The 20,713-nt window shown below is 43.4% G+C and overlaps 1 protein-coding gene and 1 long non-coding RNA gene across 2 annotated transcripts in view; one reads left to right on the forward strand and one right to left on the reverse strand.

Moving 5' to 3' along the window:
* The window catches only part of HTR1F (5-hydroxytryptamine receptor 1F), a 110,284-nt gene extending 103,068 nt beyond the window's left edge, over positions 1-7,216 (forward strand). Inside the window, exon 3 of the mRNA XM_083498711.1 lies at positions 1,465-7,216. Coding sequence (XP_083354837.1) covers positions 1,502-2,623 — 1,122 coding nt within the window. The 5' untranslated portion in view covers positions 1,465-1,501 and the 3' untranslated portion in view covers positions 2,624-7,216. The remainder of the gene's footprint in view (positions 1-1,464) is intronic.
* LOC310704795 overlaps positions 1-20,713 on the reverse strand; it is a 247,641-nt gene that overhangs the window by 142,599 nt on the left and 84,329 nt on the right. The window lies entirely within an intron of this gene.

The following is a 20,713-nucleotide window of genomic DNA, read 5'->3' on the forward strand; positions in this document are numbered from 1 at the left end:
CTAATCCCACTATTTTCTTGGTTATTTGCTGGTTATCTTCCCCCTGCTCCCTTAACTTAAATAGGGATTCTGCTATGTGGTTGTTGTTGTTTTAACTGGCGTCAGTGCAATTAGGAAGCGTAGCAGTTTCTATACCTTTAGTTTTGACTCATTTTTCCAAAGGACTGAGTCCAAGAAAGAAAACCTGCTTCTGAAAAGCAGGAAGAACAGAAAAGAAGAAAGTAATTATTTATAGAGTGACCTGGGGTTTTCTCATTACTGACTCTTTCTTAAAAGAGAAAGAAGCAACAACAGCCTTGAACTCTTCCTAGTCTATATTTTGGGGGGGGGGGGGAGAGAATAGGACAGAAATGACTAGACATGCTTTCCACCTTGCTAGTGCAGAAAATCTACCATGTCATGCTTCACTTCTGATTGATCCAATCTCTTCTAGTGTAGGCAGATATGCTTCCGTTGTCCACAGAAAAAAATACTTTTCAAAGCATATATTTTTTGAAGTGTCAGCTACAGAGCTCACATCTTTTATATTACTCACTCAGGCACATGACTTTTTATATATAATCCAGTACTGTAGTCATTACTTATCCCTGCTATAAAATTGTGGCTACTAGAGTAGTGAAGTATAGTTTGTCAAAGGTGCGGCGAAATAGAGCTCCGTGAGGGACAAACTGCAGATTCCTTTTGTGGTGGGGTTGCTTTAAATGTATACTGCACATGTAGCACAAAAATATAGGTTTTCTCAGTCTTGAACCATTTGTGGTCACCTCAACATGCTGCTATCAATCTAGATGTCATCCAAAACGATTGGTATGATTAGCTGAAATCCTCCCTTTGATTAGGTTATCCACGTCTTTTCATCCTTGCACACGCCCCAAATAAATGAAGAAGGAAGTGGTGACTGCAGTAAGGATTTAGGAAGCCATATGGGATTGGTTAGGGATGCAGGTGGCGCTGTGGGTTAAACCACAGAGCCTAGGACTTGCTGATCAGAAGGTCGGTGGTTCGAATCCCCACGATGGGGTGAGCTCCCGTTGCTCGGTCCCTGCTCCTGCCAACCTAGCAGTTCAAAAGCACATCAAAGTGCAAGTAGATAAATAGGCACCGCTCCGGCGGGAAGGTAAACGGCATTTCTGTGCGCTGCTCTGGTTCGCCAGAAGCAGCTTAGTCATGCTGGCCACATGACCTGGAAGCTGTATGCCGGCTCCCTCGGCCAATAAAGCGAGATGAGCGCCACAACCCCAGAGTCGGTCACGACTGGACCTAATGGTCAGGGGTCTCTTTACCTTTACCTTTATGGGATTGGTTATTCCAATCAATTTTCTCATTTCTACGACTGGGACAAAAACATGTGGCATGGAAAATACTATAGGGAAACGTAAGGGAGAATATTGAAATCTGTTGTGTATTGTGAGATTTCTGGGATATCAAGTTGCTGTTTCCTAAACTGTTTTTACTTCTCTACAGGTATATTTGTTAGATAAAAATCGCCTGGAAGGCAATCATGGATTTCCTGAACTTTACTGAACAAAATTATACATTGGAACAAAATGACACATCAGAAAAACTACTCAAGAAAGTAACACCGAAGATTCTGGTTTCTCTTACACTTTCTGTGCTAGCAGTGATGACAACTATCATCAACTCTCTAGTGATGACTGCCATAATTGTGACCCGAAAGCTCCACCACCCTGCCAATTATTTAATTTGCTCCTTGGCAGTCACTGATTTTCTGGTTGCCATCCTAGTCATGCCCTTCAGCATCGTCTACATTGTCAAAGAGACCTGGATCATGGGCCAGGTGATGTGCGACCTTTGGCTCAGCGTTGACATTACCTGCTGCACCTGTTCCATCTTGCATCTCTCAGCCATCGCTTTGGATCGCTACCGAGCAATCACAGATGCTGTGGAGTATGCCAGGAAGCGAACCCCTAAGCGGGCAGGCATCATGATTGCCGTCATGTGGGTCATTTCTGTCTTCATTTCAATGCCGCCGTTGTTTTGGCGGCACCAGGCTGCCAGCAGAGATGACGAGTGCATCATTAAGCACGACCATATCGTTTTTACCATCTACTCCACGTTTGGAGCCTTTTATATCCCGCTGGCATTGATTCTGATCCTTTACTACAAAATATACAAGGCAGCTAAGACTTTTCACAGGAGGAGCGTGAGTCGTGTTCTCAAAGAGGAGGCGAATGGACAGGGTCTCCTGGAAGGAGCTGAGAAAAGCTGCCAGCCAGCTTCCTCAGCATCATGCACAAAAGGGAAAGCATCTACTCGTTCAGGAGATTTGGACAGAATGCATATCTCCCTGCGAAGCCCCAATTCTGAGTCCAAGAATGAAAAGGGATGGAAGAGACAACGGATTTCTACCACGAGAGAGAGAAAGGCAGCAACTACCCTTGGCTTAATTTTGGGTGCCTTTGTGATCTGCTGGCTCCCCTTCTTTGTGAAGGAGGTGGTTGTTAATACCTGTGAAAGATGTCAGATTTCTGAAGAAATGAATAATTTTCTGACATGGTTGGGATATATTAATTCTCTTGTTAACCCCCTGATTTACACAATCTTTAACGAAGATTTCAAGAAGGCATTCCAGAAACTTATCCAATGCAAGACGTCTCTGTGAAAAGAAAAAGTACTCTGTGGCTGACTAGTTTTTTTTGTGGGGGGAATGGATTCGCAGTTCTGCTCATGGTAGTAGAATTGTGCCACACTGTGTTGGAGATTTCATTAGAATCTAGAGTGTTCCAGTGGGCATCCAGAAAATTTCAGGGATATGGTAGGCTGCAAAAAGAGCTCCAGCACCAATAGGTGCCGTGACCACAGCAGTCCTAGAAGTCTAAGCCCAGCCCTGTAATCTCCCATGTCTTCTCAGTATGAGAACCAAGCTGGATTTGGCAGATGTTAGGTGGAAATCTGGGCACACAGAAAGAAATCCAGGTCCACCAATCTTTTTCTGGAGTACATCTCTAATATTTACATATACATGATTTCTAATAACACTAGCTCTGTTCAAGGAAAGCATTGAAACACCTACATATTGACTATCTCTGTTTTGTATCATTACCATCTCACAGTGAATGTTGTCCACACACTAAGATGTAACCTTTGGTCATATTTATTGGAAAGAAGCTAACTACATGCATAGACCTATTCAGATAGGAACACTTAACTTTTACGTGAATTGATCATCACAATGTATACTTGGGGCTCATCCAAAAAGTATCTTTGTGCGCTCCTGACTGCATGCTGTAACATGCAGCTGGGAGTACAGGAAGTATCCCAAGGAAAGGTCAGCGTCACTTGAAACTAAGATGATGCACAAGTCATTTCCAATGCAGTTACTCACTAATCTAGTGACTCCTTTGGATATTAAAACCTGAAGCTGTTTTACAAAACAAATTCATCTTTCATCTATTAAAAATGGAAGGATTTAGCTTATAAAATACATAATGGAAATGGAAAACAGACTTTTTAATTCAGGGTACGACCATTCCACTTCCATACGTGTCAGCAACTGAAGTGAAGCTTCTCTCATTAAGGAAGTGTGTTCTCTGAGTTATGTAAGAAACCATTCAGCCTGGATTATCTCAAATGAAAGTGATGTATTGAACCCAACTCATAACATGATTTCTTCCCTCTAAGGTACCACTGAACTTCCAAGACTTGTGTGGGTTGTTCCCCTTACCACAAGGACTCCAGGGACATGGTCATTTCACATCTTCTCTCTCTCCCAGGGTTGATTCTCATAATGAAGGCAAAACAGTGCCATGTTGTATCTTGGGGGTCTGGTGGGCTTTCAGTGTGTACCAAAGAGGTCAAATCAGTGCTGCACTACTCAGCTTGTCATAGTCTGACTGAAATATGACCTTGCGATGCCAGAGTATTACCATTATTCTTTAAATAATTATACTCTCCATTTCTTAACTGAGTCTGCCATCCTGCATATTTATTTAAAATAGCAACCAGACATTCCAGAAAGAAGCAAAACAGCAGATAAAGCAAGGGTACAGTGATAAATTCCCAAAAGTGTTAGCTAAAATTCAACAGAAAAGGAACCAACAAAATAATGATACGATGGACAGAGAGGGACTTGCCTCAAAGTAAAGAAAATAAGTAAGCATAGGATTCAACCACTAAATCTGAAAATATTAACAAAATACAACACAGTAATGGCACTCCCTAAGGCAGGCATTGAATTAAATAAATCATTAAGAATTCTGTTGGAATAAAAAGCTTCAAAAGGCATATAAAGGTCAGACTGTGACAAGTTTCTTCAAGGAAAAAACTTCATAAGCATTTACTGCAACTTTGACTGGAAGTTCACCACAACCCCCTAGAAACTACATCAACTCACATATGCATACAAAATGATCTGGCCCACAGAATTAATTGTCTAAAGCAGCTTTGAAAGATGGCAAGACTATCTTCAGATAGAACCCTTTGAATTCTTTCCCCAAGACATAAAATGCTTTGCAGAGCCAGTTTTCACAAACTAGAAGCAAAAGCCATTTGAGAACCTTCTAGTAAGGGCCAAAGTTGAGTGCTCTGCTCAATGAGAAGTTTTTTTCATTGTCTTGTTAGTCTATGACATTTTCCTATTTGAGGTGAATTATCAATTATTTATTTCTTTATTTTTATTCATAAAACTTAACTGCCACGAACAGAGACTGAACCTTTGACGACTGCAGTCGGGGTATCACTCAAAGGACCTGGTGCACAAGCCCACAACACAAATCTTCATAAATGCATGGAGTGCTCTGGGTAAATGCAACTGGCAGGTAGCTAGGACCCACCAGTCCTCCATTTTGCAGCACACCCATAAGTAAAAGGGTTAAAGAGGATTAGGGCAGGAGATCTGGAATCTTACATAGAAAATCTGGGGTTCAGCCCCATTGTCCAACCCGTAAAAACACTCCTGATTGCAAGGCACTACACTCTTGTGCATCAGTTCTAACTGCTGCATTATTTTTGAGAAACTGTCAGGAAAGACACTCTGCATTTTTTAATAAGCTCCACAACAACCTTATTGAGCTGTTTTAAATTCCTCATGAGTTGGAGGAATAACTTTTGCAGTGGGGATCCTGCTGTACACATGTAGGCTACTGTGTGATTCAGAACCCTGGAAAATCAGGAAGAGCAATGGGGACAAGATAACACATTAGTTCTTGCTCTTCATCATCATGTGGGAGATTTAGGAATACAGTGGTACCTCAGGTTACATACGCTTCAGGTTACATACGCTTCAGGTTAAAGACTCCGCTAACCCAGAAATAGTGCTTCAGGTTAAGAACTTTGCTTCAGGATGAGAACAGAAATCGGGCTCCGGCAGGACGGCAGCAGCAGGAGGCCCCATTAGCTAAAGTGGTGCTTCAGGTTAAGAACAGTTTCAGGTTAAGAACGGACCTCCGGAACGAATTAAGTACTTAACCTGAGGTACCACTGTACCTGAATAAGCATTCTAGGTACATGCCAACCTGGAAAGTATGGCTATCCCACACCATTTCTCTCTCCTGCACACATCCATCTATGCTGCTTCATTCCTTCATTCCTGAACAGGTATCCTTGAGCCTACTGAGGTCTGGAGGCTTGTCCATGCTTACGTACCTTTTGCCCCGCGCTTTTCAGGCACAACTCTGTGATTTAAAGCTCTATGAGCACTCTTTTTGCACCCCAGTGCATTCCCTGTGAAAATCCACTCTTTAAAGCTGAAGACCAACCAATGTCCATTCAGGTTTTCAATGGATTGCCACTTGCTCAGATTTGGTGACAAAGAGCAGGTTTCCTCAGGGAAAGCTCCGGGGCAATAAAAGAGTGGTTGTACACGTAACTTTAAAGTGTGGATCTGTACTTGGAAAGCATAAGTGTAGATAATTCCTGGGGCTTACAATGACACTCTTTTACCAGTCCTTTAGGATGATCACCACCACCAACACACACTTAAGAAACATGGCAAGTGTTTGCAAATACAACTCCCCTTGCACTTCCATGTAGCATTGCAACCTGGGTCATGCTCTAACTTTGCAAGTTAAGCCATCTCCCATTAAAATAAAAAAAGATGCTGTCTTTAGCTGCCTATCGTTATGCAGTTCTGCATCTTACAACCAGTGGCATTGGGACCTGTTGAAGCAATGCCTACAAAAGACATAATTTAATGTGCCAGCTGTAAGATCTGATGGATGACACCAACATGCCGCACTACATTAATGTGACATTACTGTGGCCTGCTTGGCGTTTCACATGCCCAGAATATTCAGAGAAAGAAATCAAATACTGCAACCAAAGAAAAAACACTTCAAATTACACTCCCTGAATGGCTTCACTTAGATTTTTGTAAAATAATCACTCTCGGGGACATTCAGCATCACAGAGTCAGATTCTGCAAAAGCAACTCTTGAGTTTACAAACTCTTGTTTGTGTATAACTCATTAGAGTCTACCACCTGGGGAAAATATGTGATTCACTCACTGAGGCTTGACTGAGGTCATACTGGAGAGTAACACAACCAGGTAGAATGGGTCGCTTTCATGACCATCTTAGTTATCTACTCTCTCATGAAGTGTATTTCTGGGATCCATATATCATTTGATTTTGATTGTCCAGAGCAAAGCTACGTTCAAACCATATTAGGGGAAAGCACTGCAATTTCATTGTATGTAAATATTTGTCCAGTGCAAAGTTAAGTCCAAACACTTTGCTAGAACTGCAGCAACTGCCTCTTCTGATGCAGCAGTTGCCGCCCTAGTTCCAATCTATTAAGGTACAAGTCAGGCGGGAGTGGGTGGGATGGAATCAGCTGGCGCTTCACTTATTCCATACTCCAAATAGTGTCATAAATCTGCTTTTGCAAAAGGACAATAGCCACAGAAAAGGACCTCGGCGTAAACTGTCAACCGAAGGACTTCTTACATCTGTGCGGCACTATCCTTAAGCCACTTTGTCCAAATTGGATGTTCTGATGTGGGACTTGGAGCCGGGAGCTTCTTAACTTGCGAGTCACAGTGCTGACAATTGATTTATATGGTCCATTTCATAGTGGTTGCCGAGTGCAGAAGAATTATATTGCCATTATTTGTAAGACCTCACGGAGCAGAACAAAGGCAGGGGGGAAGGTGTCGCTGTTAGGAAAGAAGTTATTGAAGCTATCACGTTTGCCTGCAGTGTCTCCGGTTCGGGAAATGGATCAATATGTAGATAATAAAGAAGAAAATACCTGTTACATTGTGCAGTCGGTGCTTACATGTAATACTTGGCAAATATAGCAGTTGCTGCTGCAGCTAGGAGTCAAAGGTGGGCTCTTTCTACCCTTTAGACTGGTTCCAACTGGAGCATTCAAGATACCAACAATTGCTGGATGTAGCTAAGTAGCTTTTTCAAATATCACCACTTGTAGGTCAGTATTTAGTAGCCAATAATCTCATGCCACATGAGACTCTTTTACCACTTCCAATAACTGTATTGGGTCATGATATGCCATTATGGCTATCTAAAAAAAAAGCCAGAGGCCCAGGCAATGGAGATATGGTGTCTAAAGTCCTCCATCCTGGCTCAGCCAGGGTTCAGCCAGCTGAGCTGAGGCCAGGTAAGTCCTGGAAAATGAATGTTCCGGGGGAGTGGTGGGAAAGGGAGAGACTTACCCCTATTCCAGTCCCTATTCAGCTCGGTGACATGACAAAAACTCTTTATTTTGAAAGGCTTGTTTTCCCTCTGTCAAGCTCAGGCCAGCTCAGCTGGTAGCCCCACTTCTGAATAGAATTTGGAATAGGGGTGGGTTACATTGACATAATGTGCCCCCAGTATAAATGACACTGGCTTCCTGGGTTGCTCTGTAAGTCTACAAATCTGCCAAGAGATTTTGCTATCATATCAATTCTAAGCATCAATTTCAAGTGTCCGCCCCCCATAGGAATATTCCAACTGGTGGAGATGAAGTAACTTCACACACACCCCATGTGCCCCTTTGAGTCCTAATTGGTACCATGGTCCTAACATGGCCAGTTGGGACTGGTTTAGCTACATTCTTAAGTCTTCTCTTGAATGGGAATCATCCCAAAAATACCGCCAAGGAAAATATATCATTTACATTTCCAAGATCCAGGACTGGAAACAAAGGAAAGACTAATTTGCACTCAAAATAGGGGCATGCTTCCTTTGGGAAAATTCTCTCTATATAAAAATTTCCCAGGGAAGATGGTCAGATAGATTCTTCATCCCTAGATGATGACCATTTCCAGATTGGATATGTATTGCTCAATAACCAAAGGTTATAGCCTCGATTCCTATCCCTTTGCTTGGTTAAATGCTCAATAGAATAGGGCATCGGAAAATCTCAAAGTGTATGAAAAGAAACTGTCCTGAACTTTCTTACTTTTCATATATAACCATTTATGATCTCTTAACTCCAGGGCAGCTAGACAATGTCAGTGTTGCCCCCCTGTCTGCTTTGAAGATGCTCTTTCATTAGCCTTCATTGCCTAACAATCAATTGTACTTCTTTTTAGCTTTTTTGCATTTAGAATTCTGAAAAGCTTTTGTTCAGCTTTTAGCATTAGTATGAAATACCTACAGAGAGCACCTATATAAAGGTCAGAACTTTGGTGAAAGGGAGCAATTTAAAACAGAATCATCTTCTGCTCTTCTTTCTTCTGCCCTTTCTTACCCACAGGGTAGCTTCTAATTATGCTCACAAAGCCTCATGCCCTCTTCAACAAAGTTTATTTCACTAGAGCCTAGTGCACAACAAGTGCTTCCTGAGTCTCCATTTTGGGTCTAAGTCATCATTTGTAAATATAGAAAGCCCGTATACGAGCATCCCTTGTGCTATCCCAAATCACAGGCATTTGCATTAAATTCTAAAAGAAATGCCCCCGGATGGGCATGCAGACACCCCAAGAGAGGACATGTGTGAATGTGTGGCTTCTAGTGGAAACAAGCCCTAGTGGAAACTTCAATATTCATACCCAAACACAACTGAAATTTGCCCCAGCAGGTATGAAGGATGCGTATAAATAGACTATGTTATATGTCTCTTTGAAAATAAAAAAGAGTTAGAAACTGAAAGTACAAGTGGGATTGACCTCAGTGTCAGAACAGTTTGGATTTATCAGGACGTTGCGACTGTCTAAAGAAGCAGATGTTAAGTGCCAGGGCTGCAACAAGACTGGGAAACAAGGAGAGTGGAGGGCAGATTTCCAGCCCTGCTGTTCAGGCTGCTTCCAGCTAATGGCAGAGTTCCACACATCATCTGAATCCCAGGGAAAGGAAGCACAACGTTCATCTTGCCTCAAATGCATAGATTCTGCAGCAGCCACACTGGCAAAACGGTCCACTTCACCAGGAAAGCAATGGCATCACATTCAGGTCTTATTTATATTTCTACAGGGCTGGAGTCCATAACATGTGACCTGCAAACATGATTCCTGATGATTCATAAAAGATATATTGGTCGACTCTCCCTGGGATACAACAGAACCCGCTGAAAATTACTTATTAACGATCTCGGTTGGAATTGTGTCGTGTTATTTTTCTAGGCGGAAAGCATATGCAGTGTTTGCACAATTCCTGCTAGCAACATGGCCCACGTCTGTTAATCTATGCCCTGAAATTAATAGGGATAAGCTTGTGTCACAAAAAGGCATCTATAAAACCCTAGCACTAAAACCTTTTACATTAGCAAGTATAGCGTAATGCAGGGGTTCCTAAACTGTGTTCTGCTTCATTCAGACCACAGTACGTCCGGAAGACAGTAGAGGGTACATCTATCACATTAAATAGTCATATTGATTTTTACTTGTATTTGTATTGCTTCTTTTGTTTTATTTTTATTGCATTTTATTAAATGACCTATGGTGTCCCTATGGGATTCATATTGTAATGCAGTCAAATACAATATATAAGAAATAAATGAAATAATAAAAAATGCAATGATGCAGCAGCTAGCACAGCACATTACTCCCTGCCTATGCGTCTGTCATTCGGCTCTGACTAATGCTGGCTCCATGATTTGAGGGCTATTGGGCAATACATCTTGAGTGGTTCTCACTACCAGCCTTCCTCTGGGCCCAGTCCACACAGTTGCTCAGAAGGAGAGGTGAGCAGAGGCTGCTGCTCCTTATCACTCACTTACTAAAGAAGGGCAGTGACAGCAAGGGGAGGAGCAACAGGGCCATGGGGCTTCCAGGGTTGGCAGTGGACCCCTTGCCTGGGCCTTGGCTGGTGCCTGACAGTGCCAACCCAGACAGCAGACATGCAGATGACCTCCTTCCCCCCAGGAATGGCTTCCTCGACTGCTAACCTCTTCCCTCATTCCCAGATTCTGCCTTGTTTCTGCTCTCTGATCTCATTCCATCTCTGGAGACATCTCTGGAGGCTATCTTGACATTAAGAAGCATGTTGAGCCAGAAGCTGTGTGAAATGTTTCTTGACCAAGCCAGACAGAGCCATTAGGCAAACTGAAGGGAGCCGGAGCGGGCAATGTCTTCTTGACTCTTACTATAGTGATCAATCATCCACCTTCTTTTGACAAATATTGAGACACAGCTCCTTACTATTCAACTTGGTTTCTGTAATTATACCAAGTGTTGACCATTCAAGGCTGGAAAGGAGGGGAGGAACTGGCCTCTTTGATGCAGCTTTTTCAACCTCACTTATCATCTTTTAAACCAAGCCAATCAAAATGAAATTTTAACAGCTTGGGGTCATAGTAATGAATAGGTTTGCTTTGCCTTGGCACCATCTCAGAGCTTGTGGGCTCTCCACAATTTGAATTTGACAGTGGAACCCACAGCAAGCAGGCACCACTTTAGATACAATCATTTCATAGAACAATAGAATTGTAGAGCAGGAAGGGACTCTGAGGGCCATCTGGGAGACTGTACAATTTGAAAAGCATATAAGAGCAAAACAGATCAAACTTGGAACAATTGCTAGGTAATAACATTGTCTCCAAGGTGCAAATACTCAGCTATCCAAAGGTGTGTTATCAAAGCAAGAAGGATCTCATTCTCTCTCTCTCTCTCTCTCTCTCTCACACACACACACACACACACACACACACACACACACACACTTCCAATTTCCCCACCATATAGTCAAGGTGCAATTGTAAGACTATTGAACTGTGACAGCAAGGGAGGGATTTTATATTAGTTTCTTATTTGCAATTGAGCTCATCTTGACAGCTGACTTTTGAATTAGACGGATGAGCAAAACAATCCAATTTCAGAACATAAAAAGAGTCACAGACAGGTTGGAACCACAATATAAAGAAACAAGGATTTTTTCATGACGTCATTTGGGGTTCCATCCCGTAGATTTTCAAAAGTTTAATGATCACACTAAACTGAGTATCCCAGAAGCGAGGGTGGATTATGACCAGCACGGTCCCGTTCAAAGTAATGTGTGTTTTAACTGGGCTAAGTAGAAATTAATTACATCAGCAAGCTAGATCCAAGGGAAACGACTAACCAAATGTATCGTCAACAGAGTATGTGCAGCAGGCTTCCCAACCCAGTGCCCTCCATATGTACCCATAATAAGAAAATAAGAAGAGCCTGTTAGATCAGACCAATGGCCCTCCAGCCAGTTTCCTGCTCTCACAACAGCCAACCAGGTGCCGGATCAGAAACCTGCAAGCATGATCTGAGCACAATAGCACTCTCCCCTCCTGTGGTTTCCCGTAACTAGTATTCAGAGGCATACTGCTTCTGACTGCAGAGCCTTGCCATTGTAGCAAGTAGTCGCTGATAGTCTGATCCTCCGTGAATCAATCTGATCCTCTTTTAAAGCTGTCCATGTTGGTGGTCATCATCTCCTCCTTTGAGAGTGAGTTCCAGAATAGAACTATGTGTTGTGCTAAGAGATGCTGCCTTTTGTCTGTCCTGAGACTCAGCCAGTGTGGCCAGAGGCCAGAGAAACATAAACTGTGGTCCAAAACTCAGAGAAGGTGCCTGCTTGTGGAAGGCTGATGAACACAGTGTGCTGCTCATTTAAACTCAGGATCCTCCTGAAAGATCCAAGGTTCCTTCTTCATTCTAAATGTCCTGGAAACGTTTTCATTCTTAAAAATTGGTCTAAAACTGAGGAGGCATAAATGGCAAGCCCCATGTCCCTTTTCTCCTTCAGCGTTTCTGATACAAGCCAGTGTGGTGTAGTGGTTAAGAGCGGTAGTTACGTAATCTGATGAACCGGGTTCGTGTCTCCGCTCCTCCACATGCAGCTGCTGGGTGACCTTGGGCTAGTCACACTTCTTGAAGTCTCTCAGCCCCACTCACCTCACAGAGTGTTTGTTGTGGGAGAGGAAGGGAAAGGAGAATGTTAGCCGCTTTGAGACTCCTTAAAGGGAGTGAAAGGCGGGATATCAAATCCAAACTCTTCTTTACTGAGATAAGGTGTGGCTGTAGCTGCCAGTGAATAAAGGGAATGAAGATTTGCTGCCAACTTAAGAAAACGTCAGTGCTTGTTTCCACTGATCCATATCCAAAAGATTGAGGGAAATGTCTCCAGCGACTAGATCAATGCAACAATAATAGCCAAATCGAACTGTGAGGTGAGCAGCCTCAAGAAAAATTGCAGAATGTCCATCATAATTGGCTCCAGATTCTTCCCCTCATTATCCAACCATCTCAAGCTACAAGATCACTGTTCCCATTCAAAGCTTGGGTCTCCCAACAGCTTGCTATTTTATTTTTATTTTTAAAGGAATATCTCAAATATATTCTGTATTAGAATCGTAAGTTTATATTTTGGCCAATATCCTTAAAAATAGCTCCAAAACTTCAATTTTTGGGGATTTTGTTTTTTTTTATAAAAAAAAACCCTCAAAACTCAACAACTTTTGTGTCTGGATTTTCACTTTTTGAAATATGGCAACCTTAAGAATCAGCAATGACAGGATCCCAAGAAAGCTTTAAAGGCTGGGGGAGCAAGATTTGAGAGCAACACTCTTAGCTGAAGATTGGGGTGAAATATAGGAATACCATTCAAATCAGTTTCTGGACATTTATGTGAGCATCTCCTCAAGGTCCTTGCATCCCCACCTTTGGAGCAAAATAGCCAACTCTGCTGACCCCATCTGTTGGAGAGGGTGTGGGAATTTGGGGAGCTGCTCCAGCCCCATGATCATTTCACTGCCCTTTTTCACACTTTTGCCAGCCCAACAAGATGTATTTTGAGATGCAGCTACCCAAACTGTACACAGTACTCCAACTGTGGTCACACCACAGATCTGTATAAAGACTATGGGCGGTTTTATTTTCTATCTTTTTCCCCAAAGAGGCGCAATATCTTTTTCCAGCTCAGATGCCATCAGTGAATATGTGAAGTTAATATTGCTTTTAAAAAAAATGCTCCAACTCACATAACTTTACACAAATGTACATTAAGCTGCATTTGCCATTCTGTCGCCTTTTCAGTCAGTCTGGTGATCTCCTTCTGGGGCGCTTCACAATCCCTTCTGGGAGTTAGCGCCCTAAATCATAGAATCACACAATTGGAAGGGATCCTGAGGATTCTCTTGTCCAATCCCTTGCAATGCAGAAATATGCAGCTACCCTATATGGGGATCGAACCTGCAATCTTGGCATTATCAGCACCATGCTCCAGCCAACTGGTATCATCTACATCTCACATCTCTCCATTGTGAGAACTGACCAGTTTATTCCTGCTTTTTGCTTTCTACTTCCCAGTCCAGAAATGGGCATATCCTCATCCCCCGACTGCTGCGTGCCTAAGAATGACCTTGGAGCCCTGTAGTTCAGGTACCAGCCCCAATTCAGTAGCAAGCCCTGAAGTATTTCATGGTGTGTTCTGATCCCTCCATTGATTCTCACTCCAGGTCCTTCCACCCTTAGCATCTATTCCAATGCTCCCTTTCCTCTTGGCCACTGTGTTAAGGCACTATGGCTAGCAGCAACAACAGAAACTATGCCTCATTCTAAGTTACAGCTGCTCACTTTTCGGAAAAACTTTTCAAGCCAAGTTCGCTTTGCTTTTGGCATTTTCTTGCCTGGAGATAAAGTGGCTGAAATCCACTCCCCCACCCCACAAATACTGCATATGAAAGGAATAAAATGCAACCCCCCTTTTTTGCACTTCAATGCATATAAATAGAGTAACACTTCCCAAAACCATCCCTTCCATTTACTCAGCTCCTTGCTCTTGCTGTTTCCACCCACTGCAAAGATACACACAATAGATGAAGCAGGAAAACTGGTTAAAATAGAAACAGACGTCATTTAATCCGTATAATCAGCCAGAAGAAAACCGACAGGGATGGGGGAGGTGGGCATAGGACTGGAGAGGACATGAGAATATGGTATAAGATACAGCCTCGGAACTGTAGGTCTTGGGTAGGCAAACTAAGGCCCAGGGGCCGGATCCAGCCCAATCGCCTTCTAAATCCGGCCCGCAGATGGTCTGGGAATCAGCGTGTTTTTACATGAGTAGAATGTGCCAGACTAGGCTCTCCCATATTGGAGAAGGCTCTGCAGATCCAGGCAGACTCAACGTTTCCCCAGTATGGAGTGTCTCTTGGATCTGCACATGTATCTGGAGTCTTGTGCAATATTTGGAGACTTCTGGGTGGGCCCTCAGTTATATCAGGCAAGTGGGGTTGAGTGAGCATGAACCCTGGGGCAGGACTCAGACCTTAATCTCTGGTTGACAGTTCAGTGGATGGATGTTGCCTCTAGGGTTCAAGTGTGGAGAGACCAATTCCTCTCCCAGCCCGTTCCTCCAGATACTAGGCTCTTTAGGTTCTTTGTGACTAACCCTTCCTAGTCCTGCTGTGGTGATGCATTTGTTAGTTTTTGCATAATGAAGACCTTTCTCCTGAAGTGTGACTCAGCCATTTTATGGAATATTAATTGTACAACTGTAAGAATGGTTCTGTTGTTTTTAAAGCCTATTTTTTGTGTTTTACATATTACTATACACTGCTTTAAGAGCCTCTGGCCGTGAAGCGGTTTTTACCTCCATAAAACAAACAAGTAAATAAGCAGAATCAAATCATTTTGGTGCCAGGCGTTTTGGTACCCTGCTGAAATATTATGAAGGTGGTGCTGTTTTAAGCACAAAGAATCGCCTATATATTAGAGGAGTTGCTCTATTGCTCTGTAGCAGTAGCAGCATAAAAACTACAGGGACACTTTAGGACTGAAAAGCGGCAACAATAGGCAGGTGGGTTAAATCGTCCCCCCAATGCTCAGATGATGTGCAGTATTCATACTCTAGCAACCCAGAAATATTTGGGGTTTCTGTTGTCAATTCGGCCTTTGTTAGCCTGCTTCCTGATTCCATACACGTTCATTCAGAGTGAATTGCCATTGTGTTCAGTTGGCTTAGGTAAGTATTCATGGGACCGCAGCCTTTGTTTATCCTCGTGTGTATATTTGCATCGCAAGTCACTGTTGAAGGGTAGGCTGTTGTCACCGAACACTTGCCAAAAACTGAGGCAGACTCTCCCCGCCTCTCCATTAGCAGCCTCGTGTGTGCAATCTACACATCCATTGTTCCCCGGTTCCCTGCTAACAAAGACTCTGGCCAGAAATCCAATGGTAACTGCCAGCTGAAGCAACGGGCAGTCACCTATGGCTGGTAATTCTGAGTTATGCGCCGAGAGCATCCCAGAGGTTAGCCAGTCTCTACAGGTCTTAAGCTTGCTGAGAGAGCAGCCTGGTCTCGTTCCCAAGCCAGCAGTTCCCCCTAGTGGCTAATCAGAACATGCATTCCTTCTTGAACCAAAATAATCACAATTGACAGATCTTTGCTCCCAAGAAGCTAAAGTCCTTTTTTAGTTTGTTAAGGGTTTCTGGGAGTTGTCACTTTTTGAGGAGAAAGCTGCAGTGCTCAGAATCCTTTGCAGGAAAGAATGTGCTTCAAACATACTTTCAAGGTAAAGGGGAAAGGGAAAGGACCCCTGGATAGTTGAGTCTAGTCAAAGGCAACTATGGGGTTGCAGCTCTCCTTGCTTTCAGGCCGAAGGAGCCAACGTTTGTCTACAGACAGCTTTCCGGGTCATGTGGCCAGCATGACTAAACCGCTTTGACAAAAGCCAGAGCGCATAGAAACACCGTTTCTCTTCCCGTCACAGCGGTACCAATTTATCTACTTGCATTGGTGTGCTTTCGAACTGCTAGGTTGGCAGGAGCTGGGACAGAGTAACGGGAGCTCACCCCATCTCACAGATTCAAACCGCCGACCTTCCGATCAGCAAGTCCAAGAGGCTCAGTGGTTTAGACCACAGCACCAACCACTCCCTTTTTAAAGGTATAGATTGTGTGTATGCAGCCTGTGTTTTTAGTCATTGGTGGTCTCCCCTAACAGAAATGCTCCCACTCAAAACTCTGACCAACTTTAGCCAGGAGTCTTGTGGTAGTGTGAAGACAAATAAGGAGAAAAGGGTGGTGATGATCCCTGATGTAGCCTATAAGACAGAACTGTTTGCTGTTGCAGCTGTAAAATTAGAAGCCTCGTGAATTACTTCTTCCTTTACTTGCAGTTTGTCTTATTTGGACTTGCCTCTTATCATCACTGAAATGAATTTGTTTGTTCATCTTTTGGAGATTGTCTAGATATGCAGTATTGTTTTGGGATGATCAACCACTTTAAACAAACCAATAAAAGTAACGGAACCAAACTGAAATCCTGGAGAGCTGCTGGGCTAAATGGACCAATAGTTTGACTCATTTTAGGCAGTTTTCAAAGCTGGTGCGAAATAACTAAAGAGCAGCAACCAGATGATTTAACAGAAGGGCAATATGCAATGGCAGGAAGTCTTCTGTGTGACTGTTAACTAAACACTGGTTTCTCTATAGAGCCGTGAGAGTGATCTCTACAATTGATTTGCTTTACCCTTTGTATTGGGGAGCTTATTTTAACTGCTCTGATTCATGGTTCCCGAGATATTTTTAAAGCAGCGCACATTTGTTATATCCTGAAAAGGGGGTGTTCGGCCTTTGTGAAAGCAAAATGAGAGGCCAAGGGCTCAATAAAGCCAATGTAGCACAGCTGTGTTTAATAACGTATATTTCACCACAGGGATGACTAAACACAAGAAACGTTGTTTGTCTTCAGCCAAAAACACTCAATACAAACAGTCCAGTTTTCAGAAACTGCTTCCGCCTTCCTTGGATTTTAGTTTTATTAATTCACCATTTGCTTTGTCAGTTTGGCTGATTTAGGAAAGGCCTTATGTCTAATATTGTTCAGTTGGGATGATTAATGTATACAAAAAAATGATTTCATTGGATTAATTATCTTTATGTCCTAGAAAGTGAAAACTTGGGGGGAATTTCACACATTATTCTAGAAAACCAGGAGCATTCCAGTCACAAACCACATTATTATTTTTATCATCATCATCATCAATTCTATACTGCCCTTCATCCAAGGGTGGTTTATATTATAAAAACATGGAAATGCATATCATAATAACAAGCAAAACAATATCCCACATCACATTTAAAAACGCCATAGATTGTATACATAGGCAAAGGCCTGGGAGAAGAGGAATGTTTTAGCCTGGTGCCTAAAACATTAGCATTCCTGTTAGCATTCCTGAGGAGCGTATTCCACAAGCTGGGAGCCACCACAGAAAAGACCCATGCTTGTGTTGCCACCCTCCAGAGCTTTCATGGAGGGGGCACACGAAGAAGGGCCTCAGGTGATGACTGCAGGGTGTGGGTGGGTTCATATGGGGTGAGGTGCTCCTTGAGGTACTGCCAACTTGAGCTGTGTAAGGCTTTATAGGTTGAAGACAGCACTTTGAATTAGGCCCAGAGGCTAATTTGCAGCCAGTAAAGTCAGGCCAGGATTTGTGTTTTAAATTCAAATCATCTTGCCCCGGTTAGCAAAGGGGCCACTGCATTCTGCACCAGCTGAAGTTTCTCAACCGTTTTCAGAAGGAGCCCCAGGTATAATGTGTTGCAGTCATGTACCGTATTTTTTGCTCTATAAGACTCACTTTTTCCCCTCCTAAAAAGTAAGGGGAAATGTGTGTGCGTCTTATGGAGCGAATGCAGGCTGCGCAGCTATCCCGGAAGCCAGAACAGCAAGAGGGATCGCTGCTTTCACTGCACAGCGATCCCTCTTGCTGTTCTGGCTTCTGGGATTCAGAATATTTTTTTCTTGTTTTCCTCCTCCAAAAATTGGGTGCGTCTTATGGTCTGGTGCGCCTTATAGAGCGAAAAATACGGTAACCTAGAGGCAGTGACGTAGTTAGCTGCTCGGGTGCCCGGTGCAGCGTGCGGCGTCCTGCAGCCGGGGGCAGGGCAAGCCAGCCATGGGGGTCAGGGCAAGCCAAGGCAGGGCGCACTGCGTGGAGCCTCTCCGCTGCCTCCCCCTCAGCTGTAGGGCAGCTGAGGCAGTGGGCAGACGCAAAGCCCATGCTGCTCGAAAAAGCAGCGCAGAGCTTGCAGGCAGTCAGTCTGCCGCCTCCCCCTCAGGAGAGACGCATGGCTCAGGCATGTTGCAGGCCTCGCATGGCTCAGGCACACATGGCGCCCAATGGCCCCTGCCTCACCTAGCTACCAGTGGCATAGGAAGGGTGTGTGTGGTGGGTGCAGGAGTTACTTCCCCCCCCCAAAAAAAAAGTGTCGTGAGCCCAATTTTTATTTATTTATTTTAAAAACACATATTTTTGCCATTTTGTCACCCCCTCAGAGATGACACCCGGGGCAGACTGCACCCACCACACCCCCCTTCCTACGCCTCTGCCTAGAAGCTACCAGAACACAGACCGCAGAAGTTAGGCTATCCCTGTCCAGAAAGGGGCGGAGCTGAGACACCAGCCAAAGCTGTTCGTTCTATGTGAAGTGGGCCACGATATAGTGTAACAGATTTTCTGCCAAACATAACACTCAGGGGGAGGGATGGATATGAGCAATCTGTTTGTGCTACAAACCTTTACTCCGGAAATATCACAAGATACTTGCAGAAGTAAAGTAAGGTCAAGACCAGGTCTATCTACCTGGTTTACCTACCCAATGGCAAATACAGTGGTGCCTCGCAAGACGAAAAGAATCCGTTCTGTGATTCTCTTCATATAGCGGTTTTTTCATCTTGTGAAGCTAGCCCATTGAAGGATTAGCGGATTAGCGCTATTAGCGGCTTTTAGCGGCTTTTAGCGGCTTTTAGCGGCTTATCTGCTGATCGGATCAGCTGATAAGCGGCTTAGCGGCTTAGAAAAAGGGGGGGGAGGAAAAAAACCAGCAGGAACTCGCAATACATTGTCGTCTTGTGAAGCAAGCCCATAGGAGATTCGTTTTGCGAAGCACCTCCAAAACGGAAAACTCTTTCGTCTAGCGAGTTTTCCGTCTTGTGAGGCATTTGTCTTGCGGGGCACCACTGTAGAATGTTGCATTGTATTCCACCAACATTTCTCCTCCTACCAAATCCATTCTAAAGAAATTCTATAACCGGGCTCAAACCTCAAGGATGAGTTGCTGATAATAGAATCCTAGTTCTATATAGGCAACTTGCAACATTCATGCATTTAGCTTGCGCATTTAATGTGCTTGGCAAAAAAACAACAACATTTTTTTAAAGGCAGCAAAAAGGGGATGAGTGTCTGGGGGAGGGAAACTTTGGAAATCCGACCTGCAATTGCATCCAATATGCTTTGACTATATGCAGTTTTGGCTTTATGTGCTATCCCCAGAATGTAACCACTGCAGAAATTCAGTGTTGCCTGAATTACCATAAAAGAAGAAGAAGAAGAGTTTGGATTTGATATCCCGCCTTTCACTCCCTTTAAGGAGTCTCAAAGTGGCTAGCATTCTCCTTTCCCTTCCTCCCCCACAACAAACACTCTGTGAGGTGAGTGGGGCTGAGATACTTCAGAGAAGTGTGACTGGCCCAAGGTCACCCAGCAGCTGCATGTGGAGGAGCGGAGACGCGAACCCGGTTCCCCAGATTACGAGACTACCGCTCTTAACCACTATACCACACTGGCTCTCAACAAAAACAAAAACAACTATTGGCGTCTTTGAGTGCAGCATGGATTGTCACTGCAGCACCAGCTATTGGCTGGCACCTGTGATGTACAGTTAATTATGGATCCATAATTATATAAAATGATTCTTGTTTATAAATGTGTGTCATGTGTGTCATCCGTATACATGTACACACTGACCACCTTTCAATACTTGCTTGAGTCAATGATCATTGAAACTGAACTCTATGCAATTACTTCTAAACCAAGTTAATATGTAAGATGCACAAACATTAGTCATTCAGTGCCATGCACAAGATTTTTATCAATCAGATAAAACAACCATGGGGATAAGTGAGGAAACTGGATGGGAAGCAGGGAAGTGTTTGTTCTGCCATGGAAAATTTAAGACTAAGCTGTGTTTTTTTAATCAGTATATAAAGTGAGCCAGGCTGCATGCTTCACTACCTTTGAGACATTTTAGCCCCAAAGGTAAATTGCTGAGAAAGTTTATTAGCAGCTAAAAAGAGAGCTGCAGAATGAAAGTGCTATTTCAAACTATTGCATTGATTGCTGCAGTAATAGTGTAATATACTAGCGCATAGCTACAATAAGTTAGAAAGACTGCGTCTGCAATAATAATTTGGATTTACTTCCCTGAAATGACCCCAGCAAAACTCTTTTTCTTTGTTTTGTGTTAAAGGATGGTGGACGATCTTGGGTTGAAGAAAATTGTTTCAAACTGTTTTTTGACATTCTGTTTTAATTGTTGTAACCTGCCCTGGG

The sequence above is a fragment of the Podarcis liolepis genome (assembly GCF_965112155.1).
Source record: "Podarcis liolepis genome assembly, chromosome: 4".
NCBI lineage: Eukaryota > Metazoa > Chordata > Lepidosauria > Squamata > Lacertidae > Podarcis > Podarcis liolepis.